General features: G+C 36.7%; 1 protein-coding gene and 1 long non-coding RNA gene across 5 annotated transcripts in view; both read left to right on the plus strand.

The window, feature by feature from the left end:
* KPNA1 (karyopherin subunit alpha 1) overlaps positions 1–18,169 on the plus strand; it is a 71,193-nt gene that overhangs the window by 14,185 nt on the left and 38,839 nt on the right. For 2 of the 4 annotated variants that reach the window (XM_025913952.2, XM_086675263.1), the window contains exon 2: positions 8,501–8,634. In XM_025913952.2, the coding sequence (XP_025769737.1) occupies positions 8,506–8,634 (129 nt within the window). In that variant the 5' untranslated portion in view covers positions 8,501–8,505. Of the gene's footprint in view, positions 1–1,823; positions 1,978–3,556; positions 4,185–8,500; positions 8,635–18,169 lie in introns of those variants that run through there. The other 2 variants (XM_086675262.1, XM_025913951.2) reach the window with 2 other exon arrangements.
* On the plus strand, positions 8,642–14,319 carry LOC147577416 (uncharacterized). The gene is made up of 2 exons (XR_015240274.1): positions 8,642–9,415; positions 9,671–14,319. It is a non-coding gene; the product is annotated as an uncharacterized LOC147577416 (long non-coding RNA).

Raw genomic sequence — 18,169 nt, forward strand, 5'->3', positions numbered from 1 at the left:
TAAATATCCAATGACTTTTTTTAAAGAAAGAAAAGATTGGACTAAGAGTTATTACTTTTTTGGCCTGGGAACTTCTTTACGTTCTTATTGAGGACTCCAGAGAACTTTTGTTGATGTTATTGTTTTATATCTGTTAATATTTATTATATTAGAAATCAAAACAAATTTTATGTAAAGTGTTTTCTAATGTTTACTTATTTATTTTGAGAGAGAGAGAGGGAGAGGGGAAGGGGCAGAGAGAGAGAAGAGAATCCCAAGCAGGCTCTGCGCCATCAGCTCATAGTTCCATATGGGGCCTGACCTCATGTACCGTGAGATCATGACCCGAGTTGAAACCAAGAGTTGGATGCTTAACTGACTAAGCCAATCAGGTGCCCTGAATGAAATATTTGGAACACAGAAATACACAGTACACACTCTATTAAGCGTCAGAGTAATGATGTCATCACGTCATAAAGCTTCTGAAAAACTTATGAGTGAAAGTGAAAAATAGCATAGATAGTATCTTAGTAATATTATGAAAATAGTTCTCATGAAAAGCATTTTTTCACATATGATATTGTCAAATACAGAAAAGTTTGAACCAGTTTTGAGTTTAATGATGGTGGTGGGCAACTTCCTCCTACATGCTCGTGTACATTGGTTCAGCATTTTAGAGAGTACTTTGACTCTCAGAATTTTAAATGCACGTGCTTTAGACCTTTGGGTTACACTGTTTAGAATTCATTAATGGATATAACTGAATGTGTGCAAATACATGAAGGAGAATATTGGTTAAAGCATTATTTGTGATAAGAAATTGGAGACAAACCTAATTGTCATTAATGTTTAGTGTCTAGTTATTGTATAAAAATTACTTTATTAAAAATAATTTATAGGCATTGAAATGGAAAGTTGTCCAGAGTTGAAGCAGAAGTGCAGAACTGAGTGTGTAATTTCCCCATCCATGTACAATAAAAACCAGAAGGATATGTGTATAACCAGTTTTTGAAAGGATATGCAGAGAACCTGATGGTGGTTACCTTTAAGAGGAAGTACATTTCCATTTTTCTGTTTATGCCCTTTCGTAGTGTTCATTTTTTTAAAAATGTGAGCTATTTATTTATTTAAAATTTATTTATTTTGAGAGAGAGCGAGAGAGCACGTGTGCGTGCACAAGTTGGGGAGGGGCAGAGAGAGAGAGAATCCCAAGCAGGCTCTGTGCTGGCATTGCAGGCGCCTGCTTGTGCACTGCCAGCACATAGCCTGAAGCGAGGCTTAAACTTACAAACTGTGAGATCATGACCTGAGCTGAAATCAAGAGTCGGACACCCAACCAATTGAGCTGCCCCAAGCCTTTTTATAATTTGAAAGGCACAAGTGCACTCTAAGGATGATAGAAATTATTAGTTTGAGTGTTGAAATCATTTGTGAGTTCTCAGATGCCACCGTTTAACAGAAAAAGAAAGAAAAAACAGAGAGGTGCTGGCATTTCTCATGTCTGTTTCCTTTTGCAGAGCAGTTGCTCTAATCAAATAGGACTTCTTGATATTCCTCATCAGTTGTGCTTTCTAACATTTGTGCCTTTTTCTTTGTACTCTTCTGTTTTGTGCGTCTTTCTCTTTTAACTTCAACTGCTGAAATCCTATCTATCCTTTACAGCCTAACTGAAACACCATCTTCTCTATGAAGCTATCCCTCATCACTTTAGTCAGAAGAGATCTTTTTTTGAACCTTTGGAACTATTTATAGCCATTTCTTCATTACACAAATATCAGGTGTGAGCTATATATGGGCCAGACAGCGGGAGTATGCTTTCATCTTTTTTCTCTTCACCTTATAAGGTAATATCCCCATTGTGCACATAAGGAAACCGAGGCTCACAGAAGTTTAGTATTTTTTCTACGTTGCCGTACTAAGAAGTAAATTTGAAAAGAGAGCTTTAAGGCTAGCCCTCTTCTCTGGACTTGGCTTCTTAAGTCACTTTAATAAACAGAAGTAAGTGAATAGTAGTTTTGTATGAATATTCCTTCCCTGTTAGATTTTTTTATATTAAAAAAATGTTTGCAGTAATTTGAAAATTTCAAGAAGTGTATAAAAATCTCCTTTTTACCCTTCATCCACATTCCACATTTTATCTTTTACTCCATTTGTTTTATCATTTATTCTTTCTTTCTGTATATGTGCATGTGTGTGTATTCCTGACATTGCTTTTCCTAAATTATGTGCCCTTCCAGCTCCATGTTGAGTGTAGGCTTCCAGTTATTGAAGTCTAATTGGCTTTTGGTATTGTTAAACTTTATCCAGGTCTTGCCCTATTACTATAGACTTTCTCCTTTCTCTGACCTAAAACTTCTGATTCTTACAATGCTGTATTGTGATATTTCAGAGCCAAAATGCTGTTTGCTTCAGGAATCCAGCTTTTTTCTCTAGATCATTTGTCATCACCATTAAATGATTCCTTCAGGATTATTTGCAAATTCTCATCTGCATTGCCCCCGCCTTTCAGTCTAGTAAAACTCAATCTGACAAAATGCCACTGGGTATATGTATCAGTCTGCTTAGACTGCCGTAAAAAATACCACAGATTGGGTAGCTTAAACAACAGAAATTCATTTTATACCAGTTCTGGAGGCCAGAAGTCCAATATCAAGGTGCCAACAGGGTTGGTTTCTGGTGGAACTTCTCTTCCTGACTTGCAAATGACCACCTTCTTGCTGTGTCCTCACGTGGCCTTATTTGTGGGCACATAGGGGGTTAGAATGGGGGAAGAGATTTCTGGTGTGTTTCTTCCTCTTTTTTTTTTTTTTTTAAGTTTATTTATTTTGAGAGAGAGAGTGTGAGCAGGGAAGGGGCAGAGAGCGAGGGAGAGAGAGAGACAATCCCAAGCAGGCACTGCACTAGGGCCTAAGTCAGCATAGGGAACCCAGTGTGGGACTCAAACCCACGAACCGTGAGATAATGACCTGACCTGAAATGACCTGAAATCAAGAGTTGGATGCGTAACCCACTGAGGCACCCAGTGCCTCTTTTCCTCTTCTTATAAGGACACTTCTCACCTTCTCTTCCTCTTTTTATAAGGACACTAGTCCTACTGGATTAGGGTTCCACACTTATGACATCTTAATTAACCTTAATTATCTTCTTAAAGGTCCTATTTCCAAATATAGTCATATCGGAAGTTAGGGCTTCAATATATATAGTTGGTGAGGGTGGAGGAGTACAGTTCAGTCCATAACAGTAGAGCATCAGGTTTATAATCGGGAACGTAGGTTCATATCCTTGCTGTATCTTATATTATGTAACCCTGGCCAAGTCACCTCTTTTAGCCTCCTGAGTCCTTAACTGTAAAGGATGAGAATAATAATTTCTTGCCTCATGTGTTTGTTAAGAGATTCAGGTAAAATAGGTGATGCAACACAGCACATTATAAATCAAATGATTCTGAATTCAGGTGTGCAATAAAATCATCTTAAAAGGAACTCTTCTGTGAATTCCAGTCTGACTGCACAAGGAGCTCTACAGACCCGGTCACTCCCTAGTAAAAGTGGGAAAAACTTTAAAAACAGCTGTTTAAAGCCTCTGGAAATGGCCCTAGGCTTCCATTTGGAGGGAAGGTTTTCTTCTTGGGAGGAGCAGGACATCAGGATTTCTCTTCCCACCCCCAGGTGCCTGATGCTGATGCTAAGTTTTGGTATATGTGGTGGAGAGGTAGTTCTGGTGCCACCCACCCTCCTACCTACCTGGACAAAATACTCAGCGCCTGTAGGGGTTATCACTCAGAGAAGCATGCTATTGTCTGTACTCCCAACTTGAGAGCCCTAGTTCAGAGATTTGGTTGGGTGGTTAGGGAGAAAAGCAGGTCATAAAATAGCTCCTCATCTCTTCTTCAGGGAATTAATTTACAAGGGAGCACTGATAAGAAGAATAGCTGACTTCTCAGCAGAAACAATGGAGGAGAGAGGCAGTGTAATAATACATTTTAAGTACTCAAAGACAAATACAGTCAACCAAAAATCCTATATATGCAGCAAAGCTATCTTTTTAAAATGAAAGCGAAATGAAGATTTTCCCCAGATAAACAGGAACTGAGAGAACTTATTACTTACAGACCACCTTGCAAGAATGCTAAAGGAAGCTTTTTATCCTGAAAGCAAGTAATCTCAAGAGAGTGATTTGAATCCATATGAAGAGTACCAGTGAAGGTAATTATGTAGTTTTAAAAGAGAATGTAAGGACATATTTTTTCTCCTTTTTTCTTAAAACTGATTCTTGGGCTTATAAGGTGTGGAAATGTAGTATATTTGTAGCATATCTGTCAATAGCACAGAGGAAGTGAGTGGAGGCAAAGCTATGTCAAGCTAAGGAAATGAATATAGGTGATTAATTATTACAGTGCATTATTAGGTTTGTAACATTAAATATATCTATAACAGTAATACCATCAAATGGAGGAAAAGGCAGTAGAACTATATAGCATAGCATTTCTATATCTTACTGGAATTAAGCGAGTAATAAATCTGAAGCTAGTATAAGTCTGAAGTTAAAATGTTATATGGTAAGCCCTTGAGCAGCCACTAGGGGGAAAAACTAAAAATACAGTGAAAAAGTCATTAAAGAAATTTTAGTGCTTCATTAGAAAATTTTCACCTAATGCAAAAGAAAGCAGTCAAAGTAATGAACAAAAAAGACATGAGACACATAGAAAATGAAAAAGCAGTTGTAAATAAACTGTAAGTAATAACATTAAACATGAATTGATTAAATTGTGTAATAAAAAAGGCAGAGATTTTCAGAGTATCCCAACTATATGTTCTCTACAACAGATGTACTTTAAGTTTAAAGATACAAATACATTTAAAGTATAAGGATGGAAAAGATCTGTTATGCAAACAGCAATAACAAGAACACTGGAGTGGCTATTATAATATCTGAAAAAATAGACTAAAGCAAAACATGTTACCAGAGGTAACTAGTAACTAGGTTACTAGAGGTAACTAGGCATCTGAAGTGAACGTGGGACATTTTCAAGGATAGATCATATACTAGGCCACAAAACAAATCTTAATACATTTAAAAGGATTGAAATAAAAAAGGTGGTCCTCTGACCACAGTGGAAAGAAATTAGAAATCACTAACAGAAATTTGGGGAACTCACAAATATGTGGAAATTAACACTCATAAATAACCAGTAGGTCAAAGTAGAAATGAAAAGAGAAATCAGAAAATACTTTGAGAAAAATGAAAATGAAGTTACTACCTAAGAAAACAGTGCTTACAGGGAAACTTCTCGTGATAAATGCTTATATTAAGAAAGAAGAAAGATCTCAAATCAGTAACCTTCCATCTTCAGTCACTGGAAAAAAGAGCAGCCCAAAACAAGCAGAAGGAGAGAAATAATAAAGATGAGAGTAGAAATTAATGAACTAGAAAATAGAAAAACGGTAGAGAAGATTAAGGTAACCAAAAACTGGTTTCTTGAAAAGATTGACAAAATTGGCAAACCTTTAGCCAGACTGACCTAGAGAAAAAGGACTTAAATTAGTAGAATCAGAAATTACTGGGATTGCAAAAATGGAAAGGATTATAAAGGAATACTATGGACAACTGTATACCAATAAATTACATAGCTTAGATAAAATGGACAAATTTTTAGAAAGACAATTGCTGAAACATTTATATGGACACACTGAATAGTAGACCTATAGCAAGCGATGAGATTGAATTAATCATAAAGGTACCCACAGAGAAAAGCCCAGGCCCAAATGGTTTTACTACTGGATTCTACCAAACATTTAAAGAACAATTCTAACTCTTCCTAAAAATTGAGAGGGGTAATACTTCCCAACTTGTTTTATGAAGCTGGTATTACCCTGATACCATAGACATTACGAGATAACTATAGACCACTATCTCTTATGAAGATAAACACAAAAATCCTCCAAATACTACCAAACCTAATTCACCAACATATAAAAAGAATTTTATGCCACAACCAAGTGGCATTTATCCCAGAAATGCAAGGTTGGTGTAAAGTTCACAAACCAATTAATGTAATGTATCAGTAAACAAAACAAAAAACAAAAGTCACATTGTCATCACCAAAGACATAGAGTTTTTGACAAAATCCAACACTCTTTAATTGATAAAAACATTAAAAAAAAAACGAATAGAAGGGAACTTTCTCAACATGAATAAAGACACCTATGAAAAATTCAAAGATAACGTCATACTTAATGTTGAAAAACTGAATGCTTTTCCCCTAAGATCAGGAATAAGACAAGAGTGTCTGCTTTCTCCATTTATATTTAACATTGTGTTAGAGTATCTAACTATGGTACTTATGAAAAAAAAATACACAAAGTCATCAAGATTGGAAAGAAAGAAAGAAAGAAAACTGTCCCTGGCGGGTGACATGCTCTGGTATGTAAAAAATCTTAAGGAATCCACTAAAAAAATATTAGCGCTGATGCACAAGTTCAGCAAAGTTGCAGAATACGAAGTCAGTATACAAAAAAATCAATTGTATTTCTATAGACTTATCATGAACAATCTAAAAGTGAAATTAAGAAAAAAATTCATTTGTAATAGCATCAAAAAAATTAAAACAGGAATAAATTTAACAAAAGAAGTGTAGAACACTGAAAACTACAAAATATTGTTGAAAGATTCTAAAGAAGCTCTAAGTAAATAGAAAAACATCCTGTATGTGGTTTGGAAGATTTAACATCAAGATGGCAATACTCCCCACATTGACCTGCAGATTCAGTGTAGTCCATATCAAAATCCCAGCTCAGTTCTTTGTAGAAATTGACAAATTGCTCACTCCTAAAATTCACACGGAATTGCAAGGTGTCTAGAAGAGCCAAAACAATCTTGAAAAAGAATAAAATAGGAGGACTTATACTTCCTGATTTCTTTTTTTTTTTTTTTAATTTTTTTTTTCAACGTTTATTTATTTTTGGGACAGAGAGAGACAGAGCATGAACGGGGGAGGGGCAGAGAGAGAGGGAGACACAGAATCGGAAACAGGCTCCAGGCTCTGAGCCATCAGCCCAGAGCCCGACGCGGGGCTCGAACTCACGGACTGCGAGATCGTGACCTGGCTGAAGTCGGACGCTTAACCGACTGCGCCACCCAGGCGCCCCCTGATTTCAAAACTTAACAAAAATGGTACTCAAGATTATGTGGAATCAGCATAAGGGTATACATAGAGATCAATGGAATAGAGTTGAATAAAACCATATAGATATGGTCAATTTGATTTTCAACAAGGGTGTCAAGACGATTCAATGGAGGAAGAAAAATCTTTTCAACAAATGGTGCCTGCCTGGAACAAATGGGTAGCCAGTTATGAAAGAATGCATTTGGACCCTTACCTCATACCGTATATAATAAATCACTCAAAATGAATGACTGACCTAAATGTAAAAGCTAAAATTTAAAACTCCTAATAGGAAATTTAGGATTTATAATTCCTAAGTATGACACTAAAAGCATAAGCAACAACAACAAAAAAAAGATTGATTTGGACTTCATCAAAATTAAAAACTTTTGTGTTTCAAAGGACACCATTAAGAAAGTGAAAGGACAACCTATAGAATTAAAATATTTAAAAAATATAAATCTCATAAGGATTTCTATCTAGAATATGTAAAAAATTCTTACAACTCAGTGATAAAAAGACGACTTAACAATGGGTGAAGAATCTGAATAGACTTTTTTTTTTTTTTTAATGGAGGATATACAGTTGGGAAATAAATTTATGTGAAATGACAGCAGATACCAAAAATTGTAATAGTAATTGTCGGCAAGGATGTGGAGAAATTGTCAACCCTTATGCCCTGCTGGTGGAAATGTAAAATAGCACAGCACTTTGGAAAAATATTTTGGCAGTTCCTGAAACGATTAAACAGAGTTACTGTGTGACCCAGTAGTTCCATTCCTAGGTATATACCCAAGAAAAAACATATGTCTACATAAAAACTTGTCCACAAATGTTTATGGAAGCATTATTCCTAATAGCCAAAAAGTGGAAAGAAAGAACCCAAATGTGTATCAGCTGATGAGTAGATACAAAATATAATGGGGTATATCCACATAATGGGATATTATTCAGCCATAAAAAGCAATAAAGTACTGCTGTATGTTGCAACATAGATAAACTTTAAAAATATGCTAAATGAAAGAAGCCAGGCACAAAAGATCACACATGTGATTCTGTTCATATGAAATGTCCTGAATAGGAGTGATAGGCAGATGGTATGCAGTTTCTTTTTGAGGTGATAAAAATGTAAAAAAAAAAAACAAACGTGTGGTGATGGTTTCACATGGCTGTGAAAATACCAAAAGCTATTGACTTGTACACTTTAATAAAGCTGTTAAAAAAAGTAACCCATTTCTGGTGTCCCTACAGAGTGAGGGTGGGCATGTATATATTTAAAAGGCTGAGCTATTAGAATAACAGAGCTCCTTACCATAAGCTAAGCTCATTTGTTCCCTTCCTCTCTCATTTTTGTAGAAATCATGACCACCCCAGGAAAAGAGAACTTTCGCCTGAAAAGTTACAAAAATAAGTCCCTGAATCCTGATGAGATGCGCAGGAGGAGGGAGGAAGAGGGACTGCAGTTACGCAAGCAGAAAAGAGAAGAGCAGGTAAATCCTTTTACCCTTTTAAATTTATTTTAAAGAACTTCATGTTAACATATTAAGCCTGAAACCACTTCTATTTTAGTTTTGACGGTGTTGGATGTGTGAGTGTGTGTGTGTGTGTGTGTGTGTGTGTGTGTGTGTGTGTGTGTATCCCCTGTATCATAAAATCAACATGTTTTGGGAGTCCGGGAGAGGAGGTGATGAAAAGTAGAATACAAGAATAAAGAAATCTCTCAGGTTCTCATATTCCCAACACAACCACTGTTTAATATTTTGGCCTATTTGTTTTTAGTGTATTTTATTTTTCTAAAGTTGGAGCTTCCTTAAGATTTTATGTGCATATTAATGAATTCTCAAGTGACCAATAAAACACTGCTTTTCATTACAGTCTTTGATTTGAAAAGTTGTAAACATAGAAGATTAAAGAATAGATAGTGAACCTTATAAAATCATCCTATGGATTCAGTAATTGTCAGTAGCAGGCCATACTTGGTTCATGTCTGTCTATCTTTATGTTTCTTTATTATGTAGTATTTTAAAGTGAAATCTCAAGGAATATGTCTTTTTACCCCTAAATTCTGCAGGCTTCATTAGGACATTGATTTTTTATCTTCTTTTTTTTTTAATTTTGGTCATTTTTAACTTGAGAACATCTGAACATCTACAGGAGAATTTGGGACTCTCTCTCATTTTACCTTCCTCTAAAAATGCTTAGAATGAACAGTCCATCCCCATCCCTTTTGGCAAAGAGATTTAAAGACATTTAGGTGACTTTTTTTTTTAAGTTTGTTTATTTATTTATTTATTTATTTATTTAATTTTTTTTTCAATGTTTTTTATTTATTTTTGGGACAGAGAGAGACAGAGCATGAACGGGGGAGGGGCAGAGAGAGAGAGAGAGACACAGAATCGGAAACAGGCTCCAGGCTCCAAGCCATCAGCCCAGAGCCTGACGCGGGGCTCGAACTCACGGACCGCGAGATCATGACCTGGCTGAAGTCGGACGCTTAACCGACTGCGCCACCCAGGCGCCCCTAAGTTTATTTATTTTGAGAGAGACCAAAACAGCGTGAGTGGGGAAGGGGCAGAGAGAGGGAGACAGAGAATCCTAAGCAGGCTCTGCACTGTCAGTGGAGCCTGATGTGGGGCTTGAACTCATGAAACCATGAGATCATGACCTGAGGTGAAACCAAGAGTCAGATGCTTAATTGACTGAGCCACCCAGGCGCCCCTAGGTTACTTTTTTTTTTTTTTTTTTTTTTTTTTTTTTTTTGCTAAGGAGAGATTTTTGAGCTTAGAAGGACCATTTGACCCCCACACTACAAAAGCTCCATAAAAGGCGAATAAATGACTCAGTCCTTTCATACCTGAGAAATATGGTAATCTGTCATAAATATTTTGCAGTTAACAGTGAGCTGTTTTCAACATACACTGTTTTTTTGAGTAACGCTGCATGGAAAATCCAAGTAGTTAAAGTCTAAGAGTACATTACAACTTCAGTGTTGTTTTTTTTTTTTTTGTTAGGGCTGTAGATGTTTGAATCAAACAGTGTCATTGTTACTGTTATTTTTGGGCAAAGAGAGTTTGTAATATTATAATAAAGTTTATATTAAGTGTAGTAAATTAAGTTATGAGTTACCACTTAGTCATAAAAGGATGAGTTTCTCTGGGTTTCTTATTACCTCTTTATTCATCTCTGTGTCTTGAGGTGGAACCTTTTCTTTGAATAAACTTTTATATTAGCTTCTATTTTGGTAGTAAATTTCAGAAATCATAATAGCATTGTTACATATTTATATTCCTATATATGAATACATAAATATATGTACATGAGCCCAAGTATAGGTCTGAATGTAGCCACCAGCTTATGCATCATATTTGGCATAAAGCCATTTGAAGGTGTAGTAATGATACTCTGCCATTAACAGTGTTCATATTATTCTCTTCTTGGTGATGGGTGATTTCATATAATTAGACTTCATTGTAAAGTCTATGTAAATAAATTTTTTGTATTCACTTACCTGCCTGAAGGCAAATGCTCTCTGTCCTTAATATATCAAGTGGCAAGTATGGTCCCATATATTGGGCTAAAAATATTTGTAGCTGAAATTCTATTGGCTTCATTGTATGAGATCTGAAATTTTGCTATGGCTTTAATAAGTTTCTGTGATAAGTTTTTGGAATACTGCTGTATTGAAAATCCTCATTTCTTAATTTCTTATGTGCCATGTAATGTAGAAACAACTGGTAAAAACTAATCAGGATTCTTAATACCATAACAGTACTTGTTTCATGCCTGATTTGTAAAATGGTAAATATCAGTAAGATACAGACTCATTTAGGTACTGTTTATCTTTCCACAGTTGCTTTGTCATCTATTGGGAAACCTCACAGGTCTAGGCCAGCTGATGAGCTAGATGTGAGAGTAGCACAGGAGTTGATGTTGCCAAGTGCACAAAAGATAACTTGCTGCATCTTTATAGGGTTATCCTTTTAGCAGACTAACATTTAATTTTTGTTATATCTGGACAGCACTTTAAAAATGACCCCTGTATACTTGGCACTTACAGACCAAACTAAAATTATTTTTGGCAAAATATTTTGCTAGTTGGTATCATTCTGACTGGGCCAGTACTTATAAATTTGAATTAAGCAGACTCTTGTTAACTCTGAGTGAATAGGTAACCTAGTGCTGCTTAAATAGAGATTGCCTGATGTTTCTAGTTATAAGAAATATCTTGTGAAGTGAGCAAGTTGATAAGCTTCTGGACAGGCAACTTCCATTAATTAACTTGGTTGACAAGTGCAGGCAACATGTAGTCTGTAGATAAGGCATACAGATCATGATTGTTTTGGCAGTTTTTTCTTTTTTTAAAACCTATTTTTCTCTGAGTAATACATGTTGTTGAAAAAGGTAAATAGTACTACAGTACTTGAAACCAAACCACCAGTGTTCTTGGTCTCATTCCCAAGTAAGCCACTTCAATCCTCTTAACTATTTATTTATCAATTTAAAGTATTATCTATTGATGTTCTGTTATGGTAGGTGAAGATTTAAGCTCTTACACGATTTTTCCCTTGTGTCTATTCTCCTAACACAGTTATACTATCCTATGTAAGTATCATTTATTGCTGAGCTGAGTAGTATACCGTGGTTACATTTCCTTTCTTTGTATTTGTTTTTCCTGGCATTAATTGTCTGATTTTTTTTTTTTTTTAACCTGCTTGGCTTTTTTTCTGATTCCTGGCTGCTTTTCCTTCTCTTTTACAGCTCTTTTAAGTTATTTTTATCTGATTTTCTACTTGCTTAAACTTCTCAGATAATTTATCACTTTCATATTTTTTCCTTTGGAGACCTCTTCTCTACATTTTCTGACCTCTAGCACCAGTCAGAATTGTTTGTCCTGTGTTCTTGCTGTATCGCTGTAGTCTTAGAACTTCCCTTAACTGGAAATTTCTCCTGTCTTATCTTGTCATCATCCTTGTGATGTAAGCGCTTTGGTGTTTTTATTTCAAATGCTACTTGTTTATCAGCAGTTGTGGTTTTCATGACCCATAGTAAAGATTGTAACAGTATCCTGCCATTCCATATTAAAAACACTGCTTGTGGATGTAAATTTTGCAATGCCAATAGATGTAATTTTAGTGATTAGGCTTGATTTAGAAGTCCTGCAAATGCTTTAGTAGTTGTGAAACGAAATCGTAACGAAGAAATCCTTAAAAATAAACAAGAAGATTCAGCTGGGTCTAGCTCTGTGTCATGCTTGTGGCTAAACCACACAGAGAGGAAATACTTTAATACACTTGGAAATATGACAGAATGGTTAATTATTTCTGTTGGGCTGTATCTAAAGGACAAAAAGGAGTATAAAGAAATCATCAACTGCTTTCGTAATCATACAGGATTGATCTTGAAACTATGCATATTTGTGTATGGATACAGTACATAATTATGTTAATATTAGGAACCTAGATCTTTTAGCTTCCGAAAGAATAGAAATATAAAATCAAAGAGGTTATATAAATTTGCATTGGCGATATCATTAGGGATTCATTATGTGTTTTATTTTTAAAACACATGCACACAAACCAGCTTTGTCCTAGAAAGGCTTAGAAGTAGTGAAGTACCTTGTATCAGTGAGCACCTCTAGCACCCTGAGATTGTGGTCATTAGAGAATTTTTCTCTTAAAGGAACAAGGTTTCTTGGAAAAAACACCTGATTCTTGATTAAAGGTAGGGAATATTCAAGGCAAATGTGTAATATTTTTTCATAACATAGAGCAAGGAAGTTTAAGACCATTGAAAATTGTGTTGAAAAGAATTAGGAGATAGCTTGAACAGGTTCCCATTAGCCAAAAGTGGGATATTTTGAGTATTAGAAAGGGCACTTTGAGGACTTCTGCTTCCATCCAAAGTGGAATAGCAGGGCCCAGATTTACCCTCCTACCTGAAGCAAACTCAAGAATAACCAGACAAAATACATGAAACACTAATTCAAGACACCAGACATTAGCCAGTGAAGGACAGTGATCTCTAGAGATGGGAAACATGAGTTGAGCCCTATCATTGCTTCAGCTTACTGCCCAACAGAGTTTCCAGGTTGCAACACAGGGAGAGGGAACTAAGGGCCAAAGCTTTCCTGAATTGAGGAGACAGAGCTGAGAGTCTGGAGAGACAAAGACATCCATTCATAGGAGGGAATACCAAAAGGGAGACTTGTGTCTATAGAGAGAAGCCTGGAGATCTTCAAAGTGGTTTTTTTTTTGAATATTCAGCAGAGTACTGATCAGCATATGTGCTTGAGGAGACTACTAAGGCAAGAGAAACTTACCATCCAAAAAGATTAGAGGGAACCGTGCCTGGCCCTTACACAGTGCTGACACTAGTTCCTGTTCCTATAGCCAGACTGGAGAAACTCATTTACGGGGCCATTAGGTATTCAGGAGAGTCTTGCCTCAGTAGTGGAGATTAATTAGCCATAAATTTACTACTGCCCCAGACCTACCTAACAAATCATAAAAGCAAGATCTGAGAGGATCAAACTGCAGGTTTTGGTTTTCCTGACTTAGTAGTCATATAGGAAAAAGAAATAACTGGATTTTCTCTGTCTTCATTTTCAAAATGAATTGATTTCTTAGCATCCTCCAGAGAGAGTAGGAAAGTCTGTATTTTAATATTATTAGGAACTCACAGTGTTTAACATAAAATAGATGTATTTCAGTTTAGTTTTTCTGTGTTTTTAAAAAAGCAACTTTATGGCTGTATAGTTGACATACAGTGGAGTGTACACTTTGTTAAATTTTGAGATATGTATATGTGAAATCATCACTGTAATTAATATAGTGAACATATTTATTGCTATCCAACTTTCCTGGTATACCTTTGTAGTACCTTTTCCCCACCCTTCACCTATCTCCAAGCAATTTCTGATCTGTTTTGGTCACCACTGATTATTTTGCATAAATGGACTGAAAAAATATGTATTCTATTTTGTCTGGCTTTTTTCAGTCAGCTTAATCATTTTGAGATTCATTTATGTTGTTGTACCAGTAGTTCATTCCATTTCATTGTTGAATAGCATTCTGTTGTACAGATAAAGCCACAATTGGTTTATCTGTTCACCTGTTAATGGCAGTTTGGATTGTTTCCAGTTTCTGGTGATTACAAATAAAACTGCTATGAACATTCATGATCAGCTCTTTTTATGGACATGTATTTCCATTTCTCTAGATATCTAGGAGGAGAATGGCTGGGTTGTATAGTAGGTGTGTACTTAAACTGTCAACTGTTTGCTAAAATGGGTTGTACTATTTTACCTTCACATCAGCAGCATATGAGAGTTTCATTGGCTCCACATCCTTCTGAGCATTTGGTATGGTCAGTCTTTTTCATTTTATCTATTCTAAGGTGTGCATAGTAGTATGCCATTATGGTTTTATTATGCACTTCCCTAATGACGGAAGTTGAGAGCGTGTTATCATGTGTTCATTTGCCCCTTTGTATATCTACTGTAGTGAAGTCTGTTTAGTTTTATTTTTAAAGTCTGCTTAGTATTTTAATTGAGTTGTTTTCTGGATGCAAGTCTTTTGTTGGATATGTTTTGTAAATATTTTCTCCCAGCTGATGGCTTGCCTTTTTGTTTTCAGAAGTGCTGTTTGAAGACCAAAGGTTTTGATTTTGGAATTCCATGTATGTTTTTTTCTTTAATGGATTATGCTTTTGTGTGTCAGATCTAAGAATCTTTGCCAAACCCATGGTCACTTAAGATTTTCTTGTATGTTTTCTTTAAGAAGTTTTGTTATAGTTTAAATTTAGGTCTATGATAATTCACATTTAATTTTTGTATATAATGTGAAATAAGAGGAAAGGAGCCTTTTTTTTTTTTAAACATATGGATTTCCAGTTGTTCAGGTGTCATTTTTTGAAAAGATTGTTTTACTTCACTGATTGCCTTGAAACCATTTACATTCAATTGACCATCTCTGTGTGGATCTGGCTTCTGAACTTCTATTTTGTTCCCATTGGTTTATTTATCTGTCTTATTTACCACACTGTCTTGATTACTGTAGCTTTTGTAATGAGTCTTGAAATCATATTACTAGCTCTCTAACCTTGTTCTTTCCAAAAATTGTTCTGGCTATTATAGGTCCTTTGCATTTTTTTTTTTTTTTTTTTTTAATATATTAGGCATTTTATTTATTTATTTATTTATTTATTTATTTATTTATTTTTAATGTTTATTATTTTTGGGACAGAGAGAGACAGAGCATGAACGGGGGAGGGGCAGAGAGAGAGGGAGACACAGAATCGGAAACAGGCTCCAGGCTCCGAGCCATCAGCCCAGAGCCTGACGCGGGGCTCGAACTCACAGAGCGCGAGATCGTGACCTGGCTGAAGTCGGACACTTAACCGACTGCGCCACCCAGGCGCCCCTCCTTTGCATTTTTATATGAACTTCAGAATCAGCTTGTCAGTTTGTGCACAAAAGCCTGCTCTGGGGATTTGATTGTGATTTTGTTAGATGTGTAGATCAGCTGGGGGAGAATTCCTATCGTAACAATGAGTCTTCTGACTCATAAGGACTGTATCTCCTGTTTATTTAGGTCTAAAATTTCTCTCAGGGATTGTAGTTTTTTTGTCAGATTTTTCCCTAAGTATTTCATAGTTTCAATGCTACTGTAAATGATATCTTTTGAATTTCAACTGTTTTCAACTGTTCATTGTTAATATTTAGAGTCCCCTGGGACTCACTGAGAGACGGTTCCCCTTCTTGGAGTGCGTCTGGGAGAGATGGCATTGCCTCTTTGGGGAGAAAAGAGCCGGTGGGCACCATTTCCCTCAGTATAGGCACAGAGACACCAGCTGAAGGTGGCTAACCTGGACACTGGCTCTCTGCTGCACTTTACTCCAAACTCCATGCCTCTGTGCTTTGGTGCAGCTGCCCTCCAGGGACAAACCTGCACCAGTCTCAGTGCAGCGAGACCCTCCCTCAGAAGGACCGGCACAGCTTCATGTCATGCCAGGTCCGTAAAGTTTGGAGTTTGAAAACTCAGCGGGCCTGCTTGGGATAGACCCCAAGGTGCAATGTACTGCTGGGTGGCCAGATGGCTAGGACACAGGGTGAAGGTAGTGAGCTAAGGGATGCCTGGGATACACCAGGGGAAATTGCTCTTCTGGGAGGGCTTTGTGGTGGTGGGATGTGAGTTCCCCTCTCTGGTGACTAGGTGGCTGGCTGAAATAATTTTCCTCCCTTACCCCTTAGTATAAACTAATGTCAGTAAGCAGCACAGCGCCAACCGGGGTGGCTTACATTTGTTACACTAGGCCCTGGTCTCCTGCCCTCTGCAGGTGGAGCTTTACTAAGGCAGTTGTACTTGAGAACTAGAGCAGCGGGCCCCTCCCCCAGAAGACCAGCACAGGCCCTTGCGCACTCCCTGTCTTTTGACCATGAGTTCTGTGAAGTTTCAGCTCTAGTGGAAGTACCATCAAGTCTCTTTTAACAAGCAGACCAGAGCACACCTAGTTAAAACTCACCATACTCTGGCCAATGTTCAGATAATCCCCACTGCTCACTGCAGGAAAGGAGAAACTCTACAGAGGACTGACCTGAGGGAAAGAGCAGTCAAACATAGCAGGAGAGTGCACACAGCATATACCAGAGTCATTTTATTTTATTTTATTTTATTTTATTTTATTTTATTTTATTTTATTTTATTTTATTTTACTTTTTTGAGTCACTTCTTTTTAAAATTTTATTAATTTTGTTTATTTTTGAGAGAGAGAGGGAGAGAAAGTGCAAGCGGGGGAGGGACAGAGAGAGAGGGGAAGACACAGAATCTGAACCAGGCTCCAGGCTCTGAGCTGTTAGCACAGAGCCTGATGTGGGGCTCAAACTCACAAACTGCGAGATCATGACCTGAGCCAAAGTTGAATGCTTAACCAACTGAACCACCCAGGTACCGACACTTCTGAAGCACTAGGCCTTGGACAGTATATGACCTCTTCTTTATAAAGCCATTACTCTTAGTAGCAGGAAACATAACAGGCTTTCCCAACACAGAGAACACAGAGACCTAGACAAAATACCAAGATGTAGGAATTCATACCAAAAGAAAGAGCAAGTAAAAGTCATGGCCAGGGATCTAATTGAAAAGGTTATTAAGTAATATTCCTGAACCAGAATGTAAGGCAACAATAATAAGGATATACTCTGGGCTTGAGAAAAGCTTAGACAACACCAAGGAATCCCTTACCACAGAGATAAAAGACTAAAAAACTAGTCACGCTGAAATGAAAAATATAATAACCAAGATTTGAAAACAAATGGATATAATGACCACAAGAAAGGAAGAAGCAGAGGCGTGAATAAGTGACACAGAAGATAAAATTATGGAAAATAATGAAGATGAAAAGAGGGAAAGAAAAATACTAGATCATGAATGCAGACCTAGGGAATGAAGTGACTCCATAAACCGTAATAACATTTGTATCATGGGAATCCCAGCAGAAGAAGAGAGGGAAAAGGGGGCAGAAGGTTTATTTGAGGAAACTATAGCTGAAAACTAATATGGGGAAGGAAACAGACATCCAAGTCCAGGAGGCACAGACACCTCCCATCAAAATCAACAAAAGTGGGCCAACACCAGGACATATTGTAGTTAAATTTGCAAAATATAAAGAAAAAAAAAAACCTTAAAAGCAGTAAGACAGAAGAAGTCCCTAATTTAGAAGGGAAGACAATGGTAACATCAGATCTCTCCACAGAAACTTGACAGGCAAGAAGGGAGTGTGGCATGATATATTCAGCATACTGAATAGGAAAAATATGCAGCCAAGAATACTCTGTCCAGCAAGGCTCTCATTCAGAATAGAAGTAGAAGAGTTTCCCAGACAAAAACTAAAGGAGTTTGTAACCACAAAACTAGCCCCACAAGATGACAGGGGACTCTTTAAATGGGAAAGAAAGACCAAAGTGACAGAGACTAGAAAGGAACAGAAAACATCTGCAGAAACAACAACAAAACAAGTAATAAAATG

Source organism: Puma concolor, chromosome C2 (assembly GCF_028749965.1).
Source record: "Puma concolor isolate L17-30 chromosome C2, mPumCon1.1.hap2, whole genome shotgun sequence".
In the NCBI taxonomy this organism is placed as follows: domain Eukaryota; kingdom Metazoa; phylum Chordata; class Mammalia; order Carnivora; family Felidae; genus Puma; species Puma concolor.